The following is an 18204-nucleotide window of genomic DNA, read 5'->3' as shown; positions in this document are numbered from 1 at the left end:
ATTCCAAAACAAACTCACAATACACAACAAAAACATCAACACAGTTTAACTCAGTGATATTGAGACGTTCCAATTCAAGAAGTCGGAGATTTAATCATGCTAAAGAACAAAAGTGAGTTAAAGAGCATAAAGCAAAAGAACATCACATCCCATAAGCAAAGAAACTGCTTTTTATTTATATTATATACATTGTCAACCATTCTCATATATCAGAAGCATATTCGATTTAGGTAAATTTTGTAAAACTGTTCGAAGGCATATTACCAACGCAATGGAGTTTCTTTCAACAAACAAATGCTACAGTCGAAACATGGTATTCTTTAATCTCTTCTTAATTACTATTCTTCTATGAACTCGCACCAAAAACTCGGATTCTTTGTTCTATTGTAACCCGACAACACGGGCATGCTGCTCTACCCTTTTTGCCATAGTTATCACTGCAACTGGCACACAGAACTTGGTGAGCACAAGGCAAGAAAACAATAGAGACCTCACCTCTCATACATATTATGCATTCACGGTCTTGATTGACGTCTTTCTCTGACGAATCCTCATAACTATCTAATTCCCGAAGCATTTTCGCAATGGTTTCACCTTGGGGTTTTACACTGTCGGAATTCCCTTTAGGTGTATTATTATTGGAGGGGTGGTGTGACTCCGTGGATTGTGCAGATGCCTTTAGACGCAAAAGTTCTTGTTCAAGCCTTTGGAGATCATCCTTGTGGCGCTGAAAATCTATCTCTATCTTAAGGCGTAATGCCTCGAGCTTTCGTTTACTACTAGCCTCTGCTGCTTCTTTACTATGTCTTTCGTCCTCCACTTGTGCCATGGCAGCCTCTTTAGCATTCACCTCCTGCCTCCACCTCACCTGTAAAACATAGTCATTTGCACGATAAATGATAATGAAGACTTTGAAGGTTTTGTTTTAGATGATGACATCAATGGCAGCTACATGTTAGTTCCAGATTTGAGAAAACAATCATTGATATATATATAACAGGGTGGTATTTGTTAATTGTTAAATGATAAAGGGAGCAAATTGTTTGATCGAACAAAGGAAAGCAGGGAAAATTGTCAGCTCAACCAACATAACTAGCCTGAAAACCCACATGTTTCTGGTGAAAGAGGGAGTCTGACTACCAATATCTAGAGCATGCTACAATCCAACTATCTTAAATAGCTTTCATAACTCCATCTCAGGCAATCATTTGATTGGACATTTAAAAGAAGGGGGAAAAGGGCGATTACAGTCAAAATTAAGATATGCTTTATGCCCGTAATACGGGACAAACAAAATGCAGATTTTTAGCAAATAACCAGAGCAAAGGTATGACCATAGCAGAAGTAGAATCGTGCTCACGAGAGTCTGAGATTGGAAGTTCCTACTTATAATGCAAAATCATTGGATGTGATATGAAAAACAGGCAGGAAAAAAGAATAGCCCTGTAACTGGAATGGTTTGGAATCATATCCTTCAACGTTCTACTGTTAATCTCAGATGATTCAATCAGTAAAAAACTAAGACCTCTTGGTTTAATTATATGAAAAATGCAAATCTAGGGACAGGTTATGCAACTATTTCAAGCCTACTGTTCCCAATCCTGTTGAGTGGGGAGAGATATGTGAAAATGATGCTTATTATTATAGAAGTAGTGAATAATTAAGCTCAAAGAAGAAATTGGCCACCTATTGATATTCTAAACAAAGCCGACGGCTGATTAACTACTCCTTGCTGCCAGTGCTACTTTTGTCCATTCATTTCCCTTATTTGGCAGACTACCTCAGTAATTGCATGCATATAGAACTATTTATAACTTAGATTTGATTACATGCATATAGAACTATTTATAACCCTTATTTGTCAGTGCATATCAAACAATGGGAATGGCCTAGAAATTAGGATTGTGTCTGAGAAAGTAGAAAGATAAATGACTGTTTACCTCAGCCTCTTTTTGATCTAACTTGATCATCTCCAGTTGATCTTGCAACTTTGATATCTTATCCTTCTCCTCTGCAATCTGCTCCTGTAATTTTGTTTTTTGCTTTTCCCAGGCCAGTAATCTCTTTAGACTTTTTTTCTCCCTCTTTGCAACCTCCAAACAAGTTGTGACAGACTCGGAAGCACTTAACTTTAAAGCTTCCATCTCTGCTCTAATTTCTGCATTTTCTATTTCAAGTCGTCGCACTGCTGCATTTGCACGGTCCACTTGACCGCTGGCCTTTCTCAAAGCATTCTCCATCTCAGAAAGTCGTTTCATTGTTGTGTCCTCTAAAGACTGTTTACCTTTTTTCAGGCATTGGGTTTCTTCCCTTTCCATCCTCAACATTTTAAGCTCTGTGAGATCATTACTCAGTTTCCTGGCAGCTTGCATTGCCTTTTGATGAGCCCATTCTTTACGCTCCTTTACTTGTCTCTCAAGCTCTTTAATCTGCTGCAAGAGATTTACAATCACTTCATCTTTTTGATCTTCTGCCACAAAATCCAGATTCTCATAAAGTTTCAAATCACGGAATTTACTCAACATTGAATTCACAGCATCCTGGTTTTCCTCACTTTTCTCCACTGGAAATCCAGAACCACCTTGTACAACAGGGGGATTATCAGTTGGTAAGCCATTTGTACAAGCTTGAGACTGAACCTGAAGGTTCTTCGAGTTTGCTCGAAAACCAGCAGCAAATGCAGCCACATTCCTCTTCAACATCGACTTCATTGAAGGAGAAAGATTAAACCTCTTCGGACACTCAATATCTCTATGCAAATTCATATCAGGAGCATAAGACACAAACCCATTTGCAGAAAATTCTGAACCACCACCATTTCCAAAACCTGAACCACTATGAAATTTACAAAGGGATGGTGCCAAAAATCCCACTGGTTGGTTACTAACATTCTCACCATTGGCACCAGATGCTGACCCATTAACATTACTTGGTGCCGAAGGAAGCACTGGAACTTCCATAGCGCTAGCCCGACCAACATGAAGATCACTCATAAGCAGACACCACATAGCATCTCCTTTAGTCAAATGAGGCCTAACTTGTTGCAACAAACACACCATACCAGCTAATGAGTACTCTTGCAATTGCCTTAAATCAGAGAACACAGGCTCAGGATCATCCACAACCAAATTAGCATTAGCATTCACATTAGGAATATCAATACCATAACCATAACCATTACAACTACCAATATCAACATCAATATCAATACCATCACCAGAAGCCGCAGCAGCTGCAGCAGCTGCAGCAGCTTCAACAGCTTCAACAGCTGCAACAACCTCACTATTGAGGCTATCGGAGTTAATATCACCATTCAGAAATGAAAGCGAATTATGCAGTACATTTGTTAAAACATCCATACTACCATAGCAGTGCCCATTATGCAAAATCGCATTCATCGAAGTATCCTCATCATAACCCAATGCTACAAGCTTAGAAATGGCTTCAGTATAAACAAATTGTAAATTCTTCATCAAAATTTCCTCCAATTGATCCTCCGTACAGTAACCCCATCCACCGTCATCCAAATTGGAGCTGGAATTAGAGTTTGAAGTAACCGCGTTAATCTGGTTTGAATCATCAAGCCCTATATGATAATCCAACGGCTTAGAACCCAATTCGAGTACAGATTTAGGAAGTGAAGCTCGTTCTTGATGACAGCAAGGATCGAATTCGGATTTAACCGATCGAGGCCTCCGATTCGTACGAACATGCTTATCCCTTACCGAACAACCCATTTGAAATCGTTTGAAAAAAGGAATGAAAAACAAGAAAGAAACTAAAAAGAAAAAGAGATTGAAGAGCTGTGTAAATTTAGAAGAGATTGAAAAACCGATAGAATTTGAATAAAAAATTTGATGAATTACAAAAAGAAACTCACTGGGGTTTGAAGAAGATCGGCGATTGATACGGTTGTGAGCTGCTGAAATTGGAAAAGGGAGTGTGAGAGAGAGAGAGGTTATATATAAATGGCGACGACGAAGAGAGAAAGAGGAAGGGACATGCAGAAGAGTTCATTCCGGGTCGGGTTACCCACCATCTCTATGTCCAAACAAAAGGTATCAGTTATTGCTTCCCTGACCCTCTCACTTAGTCATTTTTGTTCTTCCTTGTTTCACAAATGTTTCAATTTAGTTCTACATTTTTTCTAAATGAATTGTAATGAATACCATCAAATTAAACATCTAACTTCAATAGATGCATAAGATTGGTAATGTTAGAGACGTGTAGACAATCGATTACGTTGTTAGATATGAAGAGTAGAAGTGGTTTGACGTGTTGTTATTTAGTAGGAGTGTAATTTTTTGTGTTTATGGGTTACTTTGTGACCTCTCTAGGTGGGCAAGTTGTGTGGACTTTACACTTTTGTTCTTGGTGACTTGAGGATTCTATACTCTTTAAGACCTATTTCATTGGGTTGTGTTTGATAACTTTTTGTGTGTTTGGTTATTTTCTTCATCTTTGTTCGTTTTTTTTCTCTCTTTTAGTTTGTGTTTTTATTGTGTATTGATTTCAGGTTGTAAGATCTTTTAATCTTTATTATCGTTCAATCCATTTGTTTTGTATTTATTAGTTATGTTTGAATTATACCATCTATCTGCTTTTATAGGTTATTTTCTTAGTTAAACAACTAGTGAGAGTGAAAATATGAGTTCCAAATATTTAATCTTTTAGTTGACAACATGATTTGTAATTGAAGTAGTACGACTATCAATTTTCTTAAGATTTGTTATTCATTATATATCTATCTAGGGTATGTGGTTCGTTTTAATTAGTTAGGTATTTTTTTGACAATATATGAAGAGAGGAAATACAATGTATAAACACCGTCACAATTTTTTATAATATAAATATTTTAACATCTAAGTTATACTCATTTTGGCAATAATTAGTTATGAATCTTCTTTTGCTAATAAGAGGTTAAGTAATTGACAAAAATGTATTTTGGAAACTAGGAGGTCCTTCACTCCAAAACTATGAGGTCCTTAAACTCAGAACCAAATAAAAATAGTTTGCTTTGTTAGTTTATTCACATTTAGTGGTAAAGAAGAGACGGTCTCAAGATATCAAATATTCAAATTCAATTAAGGATGACGACAATTTACATAGCAATGGATTTGGATTGAAAAGTAAGTTTTCAATTTAAACTCTAAGAGCAATATTGCAGATTCCAAGGAATAGAAGGGTATATGTGAAAAGGTAGACGATCAAAAGAGGCCCAAATAAACTAAGCCTCACTCTTGAGCCCATGGCCATCTTTTGAAACGACATCGTAAAAACTAAAAAGCAGTTTCGGCTGCCTCCGATTGGTTCCCGGCCTCGTCGTTCTTTACTTCTTGGACGGAATCAGAGGTTTTTCAGAGCAGAAAGCTCCATTTCTTCACTCTGTTGACTTCCTGGCTATCGAAAGTAAGCACCTTTAACTTTCATGCACCTTTTTATGTTTCCATTCTCCATTTTTCTTTTTTGGGTAATGAATTTTGATCATGTTTACTGCTGAAAGTTTGGTTGGATTGGATTTCTAATTCAGTGTCTTCTTGCACTTTAGATTGTCTTGTTCTTTTTTGTTGTTGGTTTATCTTCTTCAGCTATTTTATGTGGTCTTTGTCTTGTTTTTGGTTTTTAATTGAAGATGATGGTGGGTGCATTTTTGTTAGTTATATCAAGTTGTTTGCAGTTTGGTGTTGTTGGGTTTATGCATTGAAGCATCCTTTGCAAATTGAATGGAAAAAATCCATTTAAATTAATATAGTTGTGTTCAATATGTATTTGATTGTTACTATGCTTTAACTAAAAGCCATTTCTTATGATCACTTATGACCTGTATGATAACGATTTTGTTTTTGAAAATCTTATTGAAGAAGTTTGAAAGTGAAAAGAAAACAAGTAATGTTCATAAACAAATAGTTTTTTTTTTTTTTTTGGTACTTTAACATAACGGTATATGTTACTTTATAAGCTTAATTTTGGTATATGGGAAACTCAAAACAAAATTGATTTCAAACTGAATCTTCGTTGTGTAATTTATTTTATTTTATTTTTATTTGAAGTATCATCAGTTTTTTTCTTGATTTTGTTTCCAGAATAGACCAGCATTATGGAAGAAAGTACAAGGGTGTTTGCTAAAAGCGCCAAGGATCAAAAAGAAAAACTAAATGTGTATGTCTGGGACATGGATGAGACCATCATCCTGCTCAAGTCTTTGTTGGATGGGACATATGCTAAGGCTTTTGGTGGTTCAAAGGATGTTAAAAGGGGTGAAGAACTTGGCAAAATGTGGGAGAAGGAGATTCTCGATCTGTGTGATCATTTCTTCTTCTATGAACAAGTAAGGTCGAGATTTCACCCTATAATCATTTCAAACAACTCCATTCTATAAGGTCTCAGAAGTTAATGTCGTCACCATATTTTTATGCAGATAGAAAACTATAACCAACCCTTTCTTGATGCATTGAATGAATACGACGATGGTCGCGATCTTTCTAATTATGATTTTGATCAAGATGGTTTTGGTCCACCATGTGATGATGCAAACAAAAGAAAATTGGCTTTTAGGCAACGCGCAATAACCAATAAGTACAAAGAGGTATTGGGAAATTTTTATGTTAACGTTTTCATGTGTGACATAATTATAGTGCTATGACTTTCTTCATCACAAGGACATTTTAAACATTAGAAAGTAGAAAGAGAATGAAGTCTAGGCTTTGCTCCTTCTTGCCGTCATGGCTCTTAAGCTATTCCTATAACTTACTTTCAGTTCCTTGGTGCTCGAAGCCTTTTGTATTTGCTGTAGTTTCCACTTTCCAGTGTTCAAATTCATTCTGGGTAGGTGCGCTGTAAAAGTTTCTTTGGATGTTCTTTTGCACGTAATTACGGGGATAATAATAATTTTATCCTTACACCCGGTCCATTAAATTAGTCTAAACTTAAGCTTTCAACTTCTTTGAACCCTAAATTTGAATAAGTGATAATTAAATTTCTCTCTTTTTTGAAAAGTTTGGTTAATTATGAGTATTCTGGTGGTTGGGCAAAAGTATTTTCTTGAGTATCGATTTCTCTTGTTATATTTGATGTTACTATATCATATATTTATGCATTTAACTGAATGTTTGTGGGGATGAAAAGGTAGAGAGCTACTGCCAAAGGGATCTTTAACTTTTGGTTTTTCCTTCTGGAGATGTACTTCATCTTTTTCTTATTTCAAAAAGGACATTTTAAAAACCGTGTGCTCTTCCAGGGCCTGCAGAATATCTTTGATCAACAGAAGATGAAACGCTGGGAAGAGTTATATGAAATGACTGATGTCTATACAGATAGATGGTTCTCCTCAGGTATTCTACTTCTTATGTTGTAGCTTTGAGCTATTTGATGCTCTCTTTTGATTATTCAATATCCTTAGATACTCAGCACAGTTCAAGAATTCCATTTCCTTTTATGAGGAGATGGACAATGTCATGTAAAATGATTATAATTTTTGTAGATTTCTTTTAGACCCCTTGATTCTGCGCACATATAAAAGAAGGGGTGAAAAGGGGAATGCACAGTACCAAGTAGAGAATAGCACCTGAGGGCTCACTGTGAAGGGAGTACAAATAGGGAATGTTTTTGGGGATTGGGTTTTTTAGGTATTGATTTTGGTTAAAAGCTGCTGTTGGCTTAGGGAGAAGTTTCCAGCCTTCTTGAAGGAGCTGGGTTGTCTTTATTGAATTCCTGTTGCTTTTATTTCTTGTATTTGTGTTAATGGTTGGCTGTTGAACATTTTATATTGGTATCAATATATTACTGCAGAGTATTCTCTCTGTTTTGGCCCTTGTTGAGATTTTTCTGAGCTTAAGGTTTAGAATCTTGACAATTTCATTATCCATAATGGTTAAAATTTGCGTTTCAAGTTGCACTCAAATTTCTTACTACTCCTCTATGTTAATGCCATGATCATGGGGATCTAAAATCTGAGTCTGATTGTTGAGGAAGTCTAGGATAGTAGTTGACATTTGAGCATCAGGGTGTGTACTTAACTACATCTGATATATGTACAGTATTTTTAATAGCCAACTACCTATCCTTATAACTTTTATAACTGTCTTTTACAATGTGTATGTGATAATGTACTTAACCCTCAGGCTAAAATTTTTGTTGCTTCTCTAAATACCTGCTAATGATCACATTTATTTTATGCTATTCAAGCACGAGCTTTCTTGGAGGAGTGTTCAATTTCAGATGAACCACCACTTGTGTCTGCTGATCAGACATCCAACAGTACTTCTACAAGTTCTCAGCATGTTAATATCTTGGTGACATCTGGAGCCTTGATACCCAGCCTTGTGAAATGTTTACTATTTCGGCTCGATCATCTAATAACACCTGGAAATGGTGAGTCACTCCCTTTTTTATTTCCCTTTTTGATCTTTTCTTCGGGTGTATTTTCAGAGTCAATTTCCAGTCAAATACCTCTTGTCCTTGCAATTGGTGAACTTTTTGTCAAACTTGGCTTAATTATAAACTTCAAACTGGTTACTTTCCAGTCTACAGTTCGTGGGAAGTGGAAAAAGTGCAATGTTTCCAGTGGATCAAGGAGCGTTTTGACAAGCCAAATGTTCGTTTCTGTGCAATAGGCAATGGATGGGAAGAGTGTGAAGCTGCACAGTCCTTGAAATGGCCATTTGTTAAGATTGATCTGCAACCTGGAAGTCTTCACAGGTTCCCTGGTCTGTCTTTGAAAACAATAGGCTTTTACTTCTCTGTTATTTATGGTAACTGTGATTCATCAAATGATGAGAAATAGTTCACATAATCAGTAACAGATAAGCTGTAATTTTCGAGGCTTTAAGTTCGTATTCTTGTGAGGTACAACAATTCCATATTATGGCTGTCATTTATGTTAAATAATTATATGTAATCCAAACTATTATCTGGCCATAATACAGGCTGCATTTTTTCTCCATACTGTACTGTATCTTTAATCAGAGAAGCCAGTGAAACTCACTGTTTTTTTCTACTGCTTGTTTTGATCAGTCATCAATGGTTATCGTTATTCTCAGAATATGAAACTTGGTTATCTTAAGCTGCTTTTTGCATTTGAGATGAGCTAAATTTAAGTCTAGGTTTCTATTTTTCTTCAAAACATTGCTTGTATTTGAATGGTCTCATTGGTGTCAGATTTATATAATTGATGAGTATCTTATCTGCAATGTCATGAAGTCATTTTGTTCATCATTGTGTAGTTGCCCTCCCCCATGTTTTTTCTTAAAGATTAAAACATTTTAGTATTCAGATTAACTTACCTAGTAGGCAACACGTCACGATCCTAACCACATTTCAACAAAGGAGTGGTGAGAAGTCCCATTTCATCAACATACAATGCACCCACTGCAACTTGAGAGTGGAAAACCAGATATATGAAGGGGAGAAAATGATAATAGAGTGACATCGGCAGTGGTACTGATTTATTTATTCAACTTTTGTAATAATTTTATTTAGGTCCTACTGCTTACATTATGCATAACCCGCCTCCACTAATCTTTAGTGAGGCTTCACCCACCTCAAGATATGCCTTCAAGTCATTGGTACTGATACTTTTGATCACTACTTTATAATCAGTTCATATACAGGGTGATATTTAAACGTTACAAATTATAGGCAAAATTTAGATCCATTTGAAAGCTGAAATATAAACATGTGGACTATCTTGTTAGTTTGTTAAGAAAGAAGAAGGCATATTATTATTATTATTTTTCTTTCTCCTTTTTCCTCCTACAATTGGCTTGTTTATCAGTGTCAACTTTTTTGGAGGGAGGGATTTTCCTTTCCAAAGTGGTTCTAAAGTCGAAGTTTTAACTCCTAAAAACCTACATTTACTGCAACCTGCGAAGGTATGCCAAGGTCATTGGTATTATCTCGTCCAGTTTTCTTTTGATTTCCTTTCATATGTTAGTCAGTTCATTGTTCTTTCACTAAGCAGTTCTTCCAAATCCAGATATGGTAGGAACGAAGACAAAGCACGGTGTTGTCTTTGCCTGAGAAACCGAGTGTTGAAGAAATTCACCTGGAAAAGAAGTTTCTTCAACATCACAAAAATGCCGTTTCCACCAGTTACTTGTATGACTACTCAACCCAAAGCTTCGAGTTCGGATATAATTTGAATTATTTTCCTGTTAGATCTGAGAACAAGTAACAAATTTCTAGTGTGAGATGGCTATTATTGTTTGTATACAAGGCTAAGAAATTTTTAGTGCTAAGGTGACAAGCTCTCTACCAACACGAACAAAGAAATTTAGGGAGAAAATTTGATATTCATATAACTAAAGTTAGATCCTATATTTACGAAAATGACTAATGAATTGATTTCTCGTCATACATGCTATCTTTTAAGAATTGAAATTTGTTTGGGCAATAGGTTGTCAAAACCAAATAATGTGCTCTGGATGTAAAAATCTGTTGATCTATCCTGCTGGAGCAACCTCCATTTGCTGTGCTCTTTGCCATGCTGTAACTCCTGTTCCAACCTCTGGTTTGTTTCTGTATCCCTCCAATTTTCTTTTTATCTTTTTGAAAATTTGCTTTGATCACAATTCAAATATTTTTTTCTCTAATTTTAGTGAAATTAGAATAGTTAAAAAGGGCTGTGATTTCGTTTCTTCCAACTTTAATTCCCTGTTCACCATGTTTGTTCTGAAGACATCGAAAAATCAGACATTTTCTCATGATAGTTTTTTTGTGCTAGTTACTGGCTACTGCCATTGGGATTTCGCCTTAACTTTCATCCATCAATGAAATTGTTTATTATTGAAAAAATCAAAACCACAATTTCATAAATCATCATTATGGCCAAAGAGATAAGCTATACACTCAAATTGTTTTGAAGTGATAAGTTCAAATCTCATGGGAGGTTGAGCTTCATTGACTATCTGTGAGGATACTACCTAACCAGAATCAATATCTGAAATATATTGAGAATTAAAGAAGAACTACAATATAATCCAAGTTTACTCCACAAAATAGTCTCTCCTTCACTCACTCACCCTCATACTATTAATACACATCCAGTAACTAACTTTCCATCTAATGGCCAATATATCCCTTTTAACATACTAATATTCCTATCTGGGTACCTAATACCATCTTTGCGTCTATGGTCAATCTTGTTGGTTGCTTTCTCCTCTGATTATTGATTGAAGAAAGGGTGGAAGTAGTGAAGTTGCTACTAAATCTTGTGGAGTCTAGGTGGTTGAGTTTGCCTAGATATTCATAATTATTAACAAAACAAATAAATCAATGATGATGGTGATTTGCAAGTTCCTATATGCTCGGAATTGTTTATAGTTAGGATATGATTGGTTTCGAATATGACCCTTAAGCAGGCTTAACGATGGCTCGGCTGGTGTGTAGTGGCTGCTACACCCTGCTCATGTACAGTCGTGGGGCGAAAAGTGTACAATGTTCTTGTTGTCGCACCATAAATGCAGCTTCTGAAGGTAAATTGTTACAACTAAATGTTTTCATATGCATAGTCTTTTATTGTTTTCATTAAAACTTCTGTGAAGAGTGAATGCTTATGTCATGTTTACCTGGGGATAGTTTTGATTTCTTGCCATCCAAATCGACCATCATTGAGCTATAGTACCACACCTTCAAAACCTTAGCTTTACTTTAAAACCACTCATCAAAAAGCCTATTTGTGATATCTTTTAACAAGGCACCTAGAAAAACTACGCACACTTCCACTAAATTAAAGATCATCTGTAAAGAGGCAAACTTGTAGCGAATTAACTAGTGGCTAGAAGTCTGATCCTCACCTTTGTAGCATGAAGAATAAAGTTCTGGCAGATGACCAACCTGAATCTCTTAAATGGCTATCTTTATTGGCCTTTTCGTTAAGATTGAGTGTAGTGTATGGATGAACATTGCCAAAATGAATATAATTCAACTTTCATAAAATTTGTACTATCGACCTTAATTAAGGTTTGAGGTTCGAATCCTCCACTCCATACATTGTTAAAAGTAGAAAGTGAAAGGAAATGGGATAAACACTCACGTTGAAATGCTTTGAATATGTTATCTAGCTCTTTAAATGATCAAACACATGGACCATCTTTGTATTTGTTACTTTGTTGCTTCTCAAGATATAAAACAATTTCACTCCCTATCTGTGGATTTTAGTAACACACTATCAATGAACTACATACATTATCTGTTTTAATTTCTTCTTGTTTGATTCTTTGTTTGTCGGTTATATGTCACCACATGTCAAAATTATAGTACTTCAGTTAGATATTACAGTAGTTCAGTTTTTAGGCTAGAGATAGTGTGAATTCAGGAAATTTGCATCTCCAATTATCATTGTTAATGGTTTGATTTAATCTAACGTCCTTAGAGTCTTATCAGATTGATTTTGAATTGTGGTAATTACAAACAGCAAATCAGATGGCTCACATCAACTGTGGGAACTGTAGAGTGCTGCTGATGTACCAATGTGAAGCACATTCTGTTAAATGTACACTTTGCAATTTTGTCACCTCAGTTGGGATTTTGAGGTTTAATTAGTTCATAATTTCCCCTCTTTGTTTCTCCATTCTCAAACTTCACAGCACTTTGGATTGTTAGAGATGAACCCTAAAAATCACAACCTTCTATAATGGTTTGGAATGAAAAATGCTTCTTTTAATGAAAAAGTTAAGATCCGGAATGTTTTCTAGATTGAAAGATTGAATCTTGACTTCAAAAGAGAGTGTGTGCCAATTATTGAGAGCTCTCAAGTCCACCTATTGTAAAAGAAAATTTATTAATGGATGATAATATATTCTCTCATGTAAGGTATGTTTGTTATATCCACGTCCCTTCCGAAAGTTTGCATAAATAACAAAAAAAAAAAAAAAATTATGATAATATCACTTATTTCACTGGCATTTTCAAAATTACAAAATTTATAAATTTAAAAATAGATTATCATTAAATTACTGTCGTATTTATCAAATTTGCATTGACTCCATCTTCAAAGAAAACAAACAAAATTAGTTTAGTTTACATTCCGAACATAAATTATTATAGCTCAAATTTGGAGAATAGACATTTAAACTATTATATTTTAACCCAATATTTATAAAAATTACCTGAAAAATTTTAAATATAGTAAACTAAATTAAAATATTTATAATATGCAGTAGATTATATTGATAATAGAATATAAAATATTTAATATATTTTAAAAATATTTTTATTAGTTTTTGATATGTATTATAACTTTTTAAAATAATAGCAGATTTAGAACATATATATATAATCAATTTTGGTCTTTTGGTTGGAAGAAAAAGGGAAAAAGAAAACGTGGCAAGTTAAGCAATGCATGAGCGACAAGTGGAATCCAACGTGTAATGGTTTAGAAGCCTATTATGATCTTCATTTTGATATTATATAATATGTTTTGTTTTTGAAATGATTTAAAACTTGTGGAAGAAATCAGAGAGAAAGAGGGATAATTATGCAGTCTGCCATGGAGAAGCTGAGTAACATGGGAAGTGTTGCTAAAGAAAAGCTCAAAATTTGTAGAGCCAAACTCGACGAGAAGGTCTGCATATGATTTTTCATTTTAATTATCATTCATCAGTTAAGTTTCAAATTTTCGATCTCCGATGGCCCCGAGATATATCTCAATTGAGTTCTAGTACTGTTGTAAGGATTTGTTTTCTCTCTCGATTAACTATATTGTGATCATTTTAATGCATAGTTGATGATCTCTTATTTGATTAAAATTACCATGCATGGGAGTTGTATTTGATTAAGGTCACAAGCTAATAATTTTTTTAAAATTAAAACTTGAATTTTGTACGAATTTGCACCAATAATCCTAGCTCTAAATTTTGTTGGAGTAATATATATATCACATGGGACTTATAATTTGAGTTAATTAATTAAGTATTAAAGTCCTAAATTTTTGTAACTCAATTGATAATTACATCTCGGCTTTCATTGCTATTACCTTTCGAAAATTATTCTTACATTATAGTCCTTAAATATGTATGTTCAATAGGTCATTTGTTCTAATATTTGACATTAATGTGTCCAATATGTAACTCTTAAATTTATGTTCAACTACTCTTTTATGAGCTATTTAGGTCTTGTTCTATTTGTGATTTTTTAAAATTATCATATGGTCTAATTTAAACAGACTAAAATTTTCATGGTGTCTAGTAGATGCATTGATTTTAAAAGATTTAAAAAGTGGAAGACCTCCAAGGAGCTATGAAGTGATGAAGTAAGTTGTAATTCTTTGGGCTAGCTGCATGGTAAGATATAGTTGATAAGATATAAAATTCAAACTGGTAAGGAATAGAGTTCACATTTCTTACCCTACTCTCAGCTTCTTGGTCCGAACACCCTATAGTTAGAAATTTTTTAGACTCGGGTTAGGAAAAAATAATGAGTTAATTAGTCTCCTGAGTTTAATGGAAGGTTTGACAGGGGACGTGTTTAATCCATGCATGGTGGCCAACACACACTCAAATTTGTTGATGAAGAGTTAGGTAGATTTGCTTCATGTTCCAACACGTATGCATATCAAGAAAAAGGGAAAAGGATATTTGAAACCTTTTTAGTTCTTACAACTCTAAACACTATATTACATACTCGCAATGTATTTCAACTCGTATGTAAGAAAGGTACTTTAATTTATTGTGTGTGGATCCAAAATGAATGCAAACAACACAGGTGGAGAAAGCTTCGGTGAAGACAGCAGAGGAGAGGAAGATCATTGAGGAGAGAAGAAAGGCAGCAACGGCGGAGGCAAAGCGTGAGCTACACGAGGCGAAAGCCAGACATGCTGCTCAAAAGCTAAGGAATAGGAAATCACATGTACTTGGTGGCCATCGACACCATCAATCACCTATGGAGGGCGGTGCCGCTACACATCTTGGCGGAGCAACAAATGTTCCGGCTTATCCTATAACCAGCCCGGAGGGGTACCATCCCGGACATAAAATTTAACCATTTTTATAAGCTCTGTTTTTCTAATTTTTAGAACTTGTAGATGTAATTTTTGCATTATTGTTATTGGGTCGTTCTGTCATCTATGTGTTGTAAAATCCTTAACTTGGGAAGTTGTAAAAAGAAATAAAATGTCTTTGGTGGACATGATGATCAAATATATTTTATATATGGGTTGTTAGGGAGTTGTTCTCCAAATAAAGAGAGATTAGTTTCATTAATAGTTCTGTAAGATTATATTAATTGGGCAAGTATGGAAGTTTAAGGACTATGGTCTTTGGTGATTTGTAATACACTTGTAATTCAAAAGGGGATTAATTGATCTTAACTCAAGTATGCATGCATTAAGATAGCTATTTAATCAAGAAAAATCATGTAAGGCTTAGGGTATTGTAGAAAAACAATTTATAGATGACTTGCCTTGTTGAATCTTTGCTAGTTGAGATAATTTACCTATTTTGTTTATATACCACCAAAGGTAAAATAATGTTCTAAATTAGCTTCAATTAAAAACGTAACATCTCATTCCATTCATATGAAGAACTTTAGTACATTTTTGTAAATAATGTTTCGTTCAAGGAAAACTAAGCTATTATATTTACAATCTCCTTTTGTTTTTCTTCTACAAGTTAACTTGGTAATGTTAGATTTTTTTTTTTGGAATTTAGCTACACCATTTGTCCTTCAAGATATCAAGAACGTTATGATTGAAATAAAATCTAGTTACTATTTTAATTCCCTTTTTTTTTCTAACTAGTTAGAGTAAAGATAATTATTTGTATAATACAATTAATTAAGAGTTTCTTTTGATCACATATATATATACTAGCTTAGCTTATATCCATTCTTGCAAAACTTTTCATCTAAGTAAAATTTGGCTATCTAATTATTTGTATAATACAATTAATTAAGAGTTTCTTTTGATCACACACATATATATATACTAGCTTAGCTTATATCCATTCTTGCAAAACTTTTCATCCAAGTAAAATTTGGCTAATTATAGCTTCATTTCTTTTAGTAGAAGTTTAGCTTTTGTTAATTACTTCAATTATCTTAGTTTGGATGTATTGTTAAACCTTTATGTTTAAGTATTGGAGGGAAGTTGATCTTAAGGATCAATGTATAGCATTTATATTTTAAGTCATCATCATGACATAATGTTGACATCTTTACAATAATCTCTTCATCTAAATAATTAACCTACCTAATTCAAGCACATAAACTATTTTACTTTATTTTTTCATTCTTTTTTAATTTCAAACCTACATTCATAACTATTTTTTGCTTTCCCTTTTATTTGACAAATACACAAAATGATTTAACTATACGAACATTGTGACGACATACAGTGCAATGAACTAATATATATATATTGATTGATAAAAGTTAATTGTTAGATATTGATAGAAGTCTGTTAGGGGACGTTTGACCCTCAAACTATGAAGGAATGTTTTTGTCCCGGGTTATCATAATCTTAGGATTAGAATTAGGACTATTCTACTTTTCGCTTATTTCTCATCTGTCACTATATTTCACTATTTCTCACTCTCTCTTTTCACTACTTTTCTCCTCAAACATAGTTTATAATAAACTAGACTATAATAATTTCCACCCTAAATACATACTAAAATAACTCACTTCACGTTTCAAACGGCCCTTTAGTGTCTATCAATGTCTATCATATTGATAGAATATGAACATTTACTATATTTTGTAAATATTTTCAACATTTTATTTTGTGTGATTTAGAATAATATTTTTTTTTATAATTATCATTTATTATAGTGAATTAAATTTTAATCATTATAAATTTAAATAATTTTAAAATAAGTGTTTACATGTTGTACTATCCATTTAGTTCCCAATAAATCTATCTATTATATATATATAAAAAGATGGTATTTTTTCTCTAAGATATACCTATCTCCAAATTTTGTCCCTAAATTGTCTCTCTTTCCATAAATTCTAATATAAATATATATGTTAAACATTAACTCTCTTCTAAAATTTCCTCATTGCAACAACATTCCTCTCTTTATCTCTAACCTAATATTTCTATGCCACACCACATACCTCTATTTCTATACACAACTTTTCTTGAAAATATATATATGTACAGAGAGGAGATGAAACAGTCTCAGTAGGATTATAAAAACTAATTTTGTAATTAAAAAAGAGAGAAATTTTAGAACACTTGAAAGCACCACTTTTTAAAAATAGTCTTTCAAAAATAGAAAACATAGAACCAAAATAAAAATTAAAGATAGCACATGAAAATGATCTAAAAGATTAAAGGCTATAAGATATGTTGGTTAATGGGAAACTTAAATATTCAAAACATGCTTTTCAATTTTTTCAATACTATATATTGTCTTGATGTCTAAGTCTACCCAATTTCTTGACCTAAATAAATAAAATAAATAATAAAAAAAAAGTGAAATAATTTAATAAACTTTGTTTGTAAAGGTTTTCCCCTAATACTATTGTCTTTGGTGTCTTCCTTAGCCCATGGATAAATTTACGATTCAAATTATAAATCTAATAAACTACTCTTTTTTTTCTTTGACATACATAACATGTCACCCACAATATCAAATAAACCCTTCCTCGTTTGATGACTGTTTGTTTCTTTACTTTTTGGTATCTTGAATCATTTTTGCATGCATCATTTAGAAGTTGATAAAATATAAGTTATTATGATTCATGTCATGTTTTTCGATACCTAACTATAAAATTGGTGTGTATACAATTATTTATATCCAACAGAAGTATAGTTAAATACTATTTCAAAATTGTGTTTATTAGGATATAGTTTTACTATATATATTATCAATGACAATAACCATGTATGTCTCAAAAATGGCATAATCTAGAAGATTCATCATGATAGTATGGCCAATTATTGTCTAAGATATAAATACAATATGATGGCAAGAATTGTCCTTTTCAATCCCATGGTCTCTTCTAAATAAGTATCTGGTATTTTGTGATTGGAACAAATCAAAATTTAGTAATTTTTTAATATCTTAAACTTGGATTATTGGAAAATTTTATAAACATTTTTGACAAATTTTTGTTTAAAGAATTGTGAAAAATAAATACATTCACATGGATTTATATGTTTTTTTTTATTATGGAGAATTGATGCAACTTTAATCAAAAATCATATTTTAGAGTTATTTTCTTAATGCTTTTGTTGAGATTCTCCATTTTCATAGAGTTGCT

The 18204-nt window shown here is 33.3% G+C and overlaps 4 protein-coding genes across 6 annotated transcripts; 3 read left to right on the top strand and 1 right to left on the bottom strand.

Moving 5' to 3' along the window:
- Nucleotides 1–147: 147 nt before the first annotated feature.
- Nucleotides 148–4032, bottom strand: LOC101203508 (MND1-interacting protein 1). 2 transcript variants are annotated; one of them, XM_031882900.1, is made up of 3 exons: nt 3881–4032; nt 1941–3720; nt 148–868 (listed from the first exon to the last, which is right to left on the bottom strand). In XM_031882900.1, the coding sequence occupies exons 1-3, from the start codon at nt 4015–4017 to the stop codon at nt 347–349; spliced, it is 2439 nt and encodes an 812-aa protein (XP_031738760.1). In that variant the 5' UTR covers nt 4018–4032; the 3' UTR covers nt 148–346. The 2 variants fall into 2 exon arrangements, with proteins under 2 accessions (XP_031738760.1, XP_011650349.1); XM_011652047.2 differs by having other exon boundaries at nt 1941–3999.
- A 1022-nt stretch (nt 4033–5054) lies between these two features.
- Nucleotides 5055–8993, top strand: LOC101203755 (eyes absent homolog). Of its 2 annotated transcripts, none has more exons than XM_004148685.3 (6): nt 5055–5409; nt 6084–6328; nt 6419–6586; nt 7238–7331; nt 8185–8370; nt 8523–8993. In XM_004148685.3, the coding sequence occupies exons 2-6, from the start codon at nt 6098–6100 to the stop codon at nt 8780–8782; spliced, it is 939 nt and encodes a 312-aa protein (XP_004148733.1). In that variant the 5' UTR covers nt 5055–5409; nt 6084–6097; the 3' UTR covers nt 8783–8993. The 2 variants fall into 2 exon arrangements, with proteins under 2 accessions (XP_004148733.1, XP_031738783.1); XM_031882923.1 differs by having other exon boundaries at nt 5250–5409; nt 6089–6328.
- A 134-nt stretch (nt 8994–9127) lies between these two features.
- Nucleotides 9128–12804, top strand: LOC101209395 (protein LSD1). The gene is made up of 4 exons (XM_031882924.1): nt 9128–10095; nt 10394–10507; nt 11358–11471; nt 12413–12804. Exons 1-4 carry the CDS (start codon nt 10074–10076, stop codon nt 12538–12540), a joined length of 378 nt encoding a protein of 125 aa, XP_031738784.1. The 5' UTR covers nt 9128–10073; the 3' UTR covers nt 12541–12804.
- Nucleotides 12805–13346: 542 nt separating this feature from the next.
- Nucleotides 13347–15098, top strand: LOC101209639 (late embryogenesis abundant protein 6). Its single transcript, XM_004148709.3, has 2 exons — nt 13347–13561; nt 14701–15098. Exons 1-2 carry the CDS (start codon nt 13475–13477, stop codon nt 14974–14976), a joined length of 363 nt encoding a protein of 120 aa, XP_004148757.1. The 5' UTR covers nt 13347–13474; the 3' UTR covers nt 14977–15098.
- Nucleotides 15099–18204: the final 3106 nt, after the last annotated feature.

Source organism: Cucumis sativus, chromosome 3 (assembly GCF_000004075.3).
Source record: "Cucumis sativus cultivar 9930 chromosome 3, Cucumber_9930_V3, whole genome shotgun sequence".
Lineage (NCBI taxonomy): Eukaryota > Viridiplantae > Streptophyta > Magnoliopsida > Cucurbitales > Cucurbitaceae > Cucumis > Cucumis sativus.
The sequence above is the reverse complement of the archived record's forward strand: the minus strand, read 5'-3'. Positions and strand labels throughout refer to the sequence as shown.

Excerpts from the sequence above, each read along its gene's own strand:
- LOC101203755 (XM_004148685.3), top strand. The coding sequence starts at position 6,098 with ATGGAAGAAAGTACAAGGGTGTTTGCTAAAAGCGCCAAGGATCAAAAA. Across the intron at positions 6,587-7,237 it reads TAACCAATAAGTACAAAGAG|GGCCTGCAGAATATCTTTGA; the intron begins GTATTGGGAAAT and ends GTGCTCTTCCAG. Across the intron at positions 7,332-8,184 it reads AGATAGATGGTTCTCCTCAG|CACGAGCTTTCTTGGAGGAG; the intron begins GTATTCTACTTC and ends ATGCTATTCAAG.
- LOC101203508 (XM_031882900.1), bottom strand. The coding sequence starts at position 4,017 with ATGAACTCTTCTGCATGTCCCTTCCTCTTTCTCTCTTCGTCGTCGCCA. Across the intron at positions 3,721-3,880 it reads CCGATCTTCTTCAAACCCCA|GGATAAGCATGTTCGTACGA; the intron begins GTGAGTTTCTTT and ends TTGTTCGGTAAG. Across the intron at positions 869-1,940 it reads TAGATCAAAAAGAGGCTGAG|GTGAGGTGGAGGCAGGAGGT; the intron begins GTAAACAGTCAT and ends TATGTTTTACAG.
- LOC101209395 (XM_031882924.1), top strand. The coding sequence starts at position 10,074 with ATGCCGTTTCCACCAGTTACTT. Across the intron at positions 10,096-10,393 it reads GCCGTTTCCACCAGTTACTT|GTTGTCAAAACCAAATAATG; the intron begins GTATGACTACTC and ends TTTGGGCAATAG. Across the intron at positions 10,508-11,357 it reads AACTCCTGTTCCAACCTCTG|GCTTAACGATGGCTCGGCTG; the intron begins GTTTGTTTCTGT and ends ACCCTTAAGCAG.
- LOC101209639 (XM_004148709.3), top strand. The coding sequence starts at position 13,475 with ATGCAGTCTGCCATGGAGAAGCTGAGTAACATGGGAAGTGTTGCTAAA. Across the intron at positions 13,562-14,700 it reads GAGCCAAACTCGACGAGAAG|GTGGAGAAAGCTTCGGTGAA; the intron begins GTCTGCATATGA and ends CAAACAACACAG.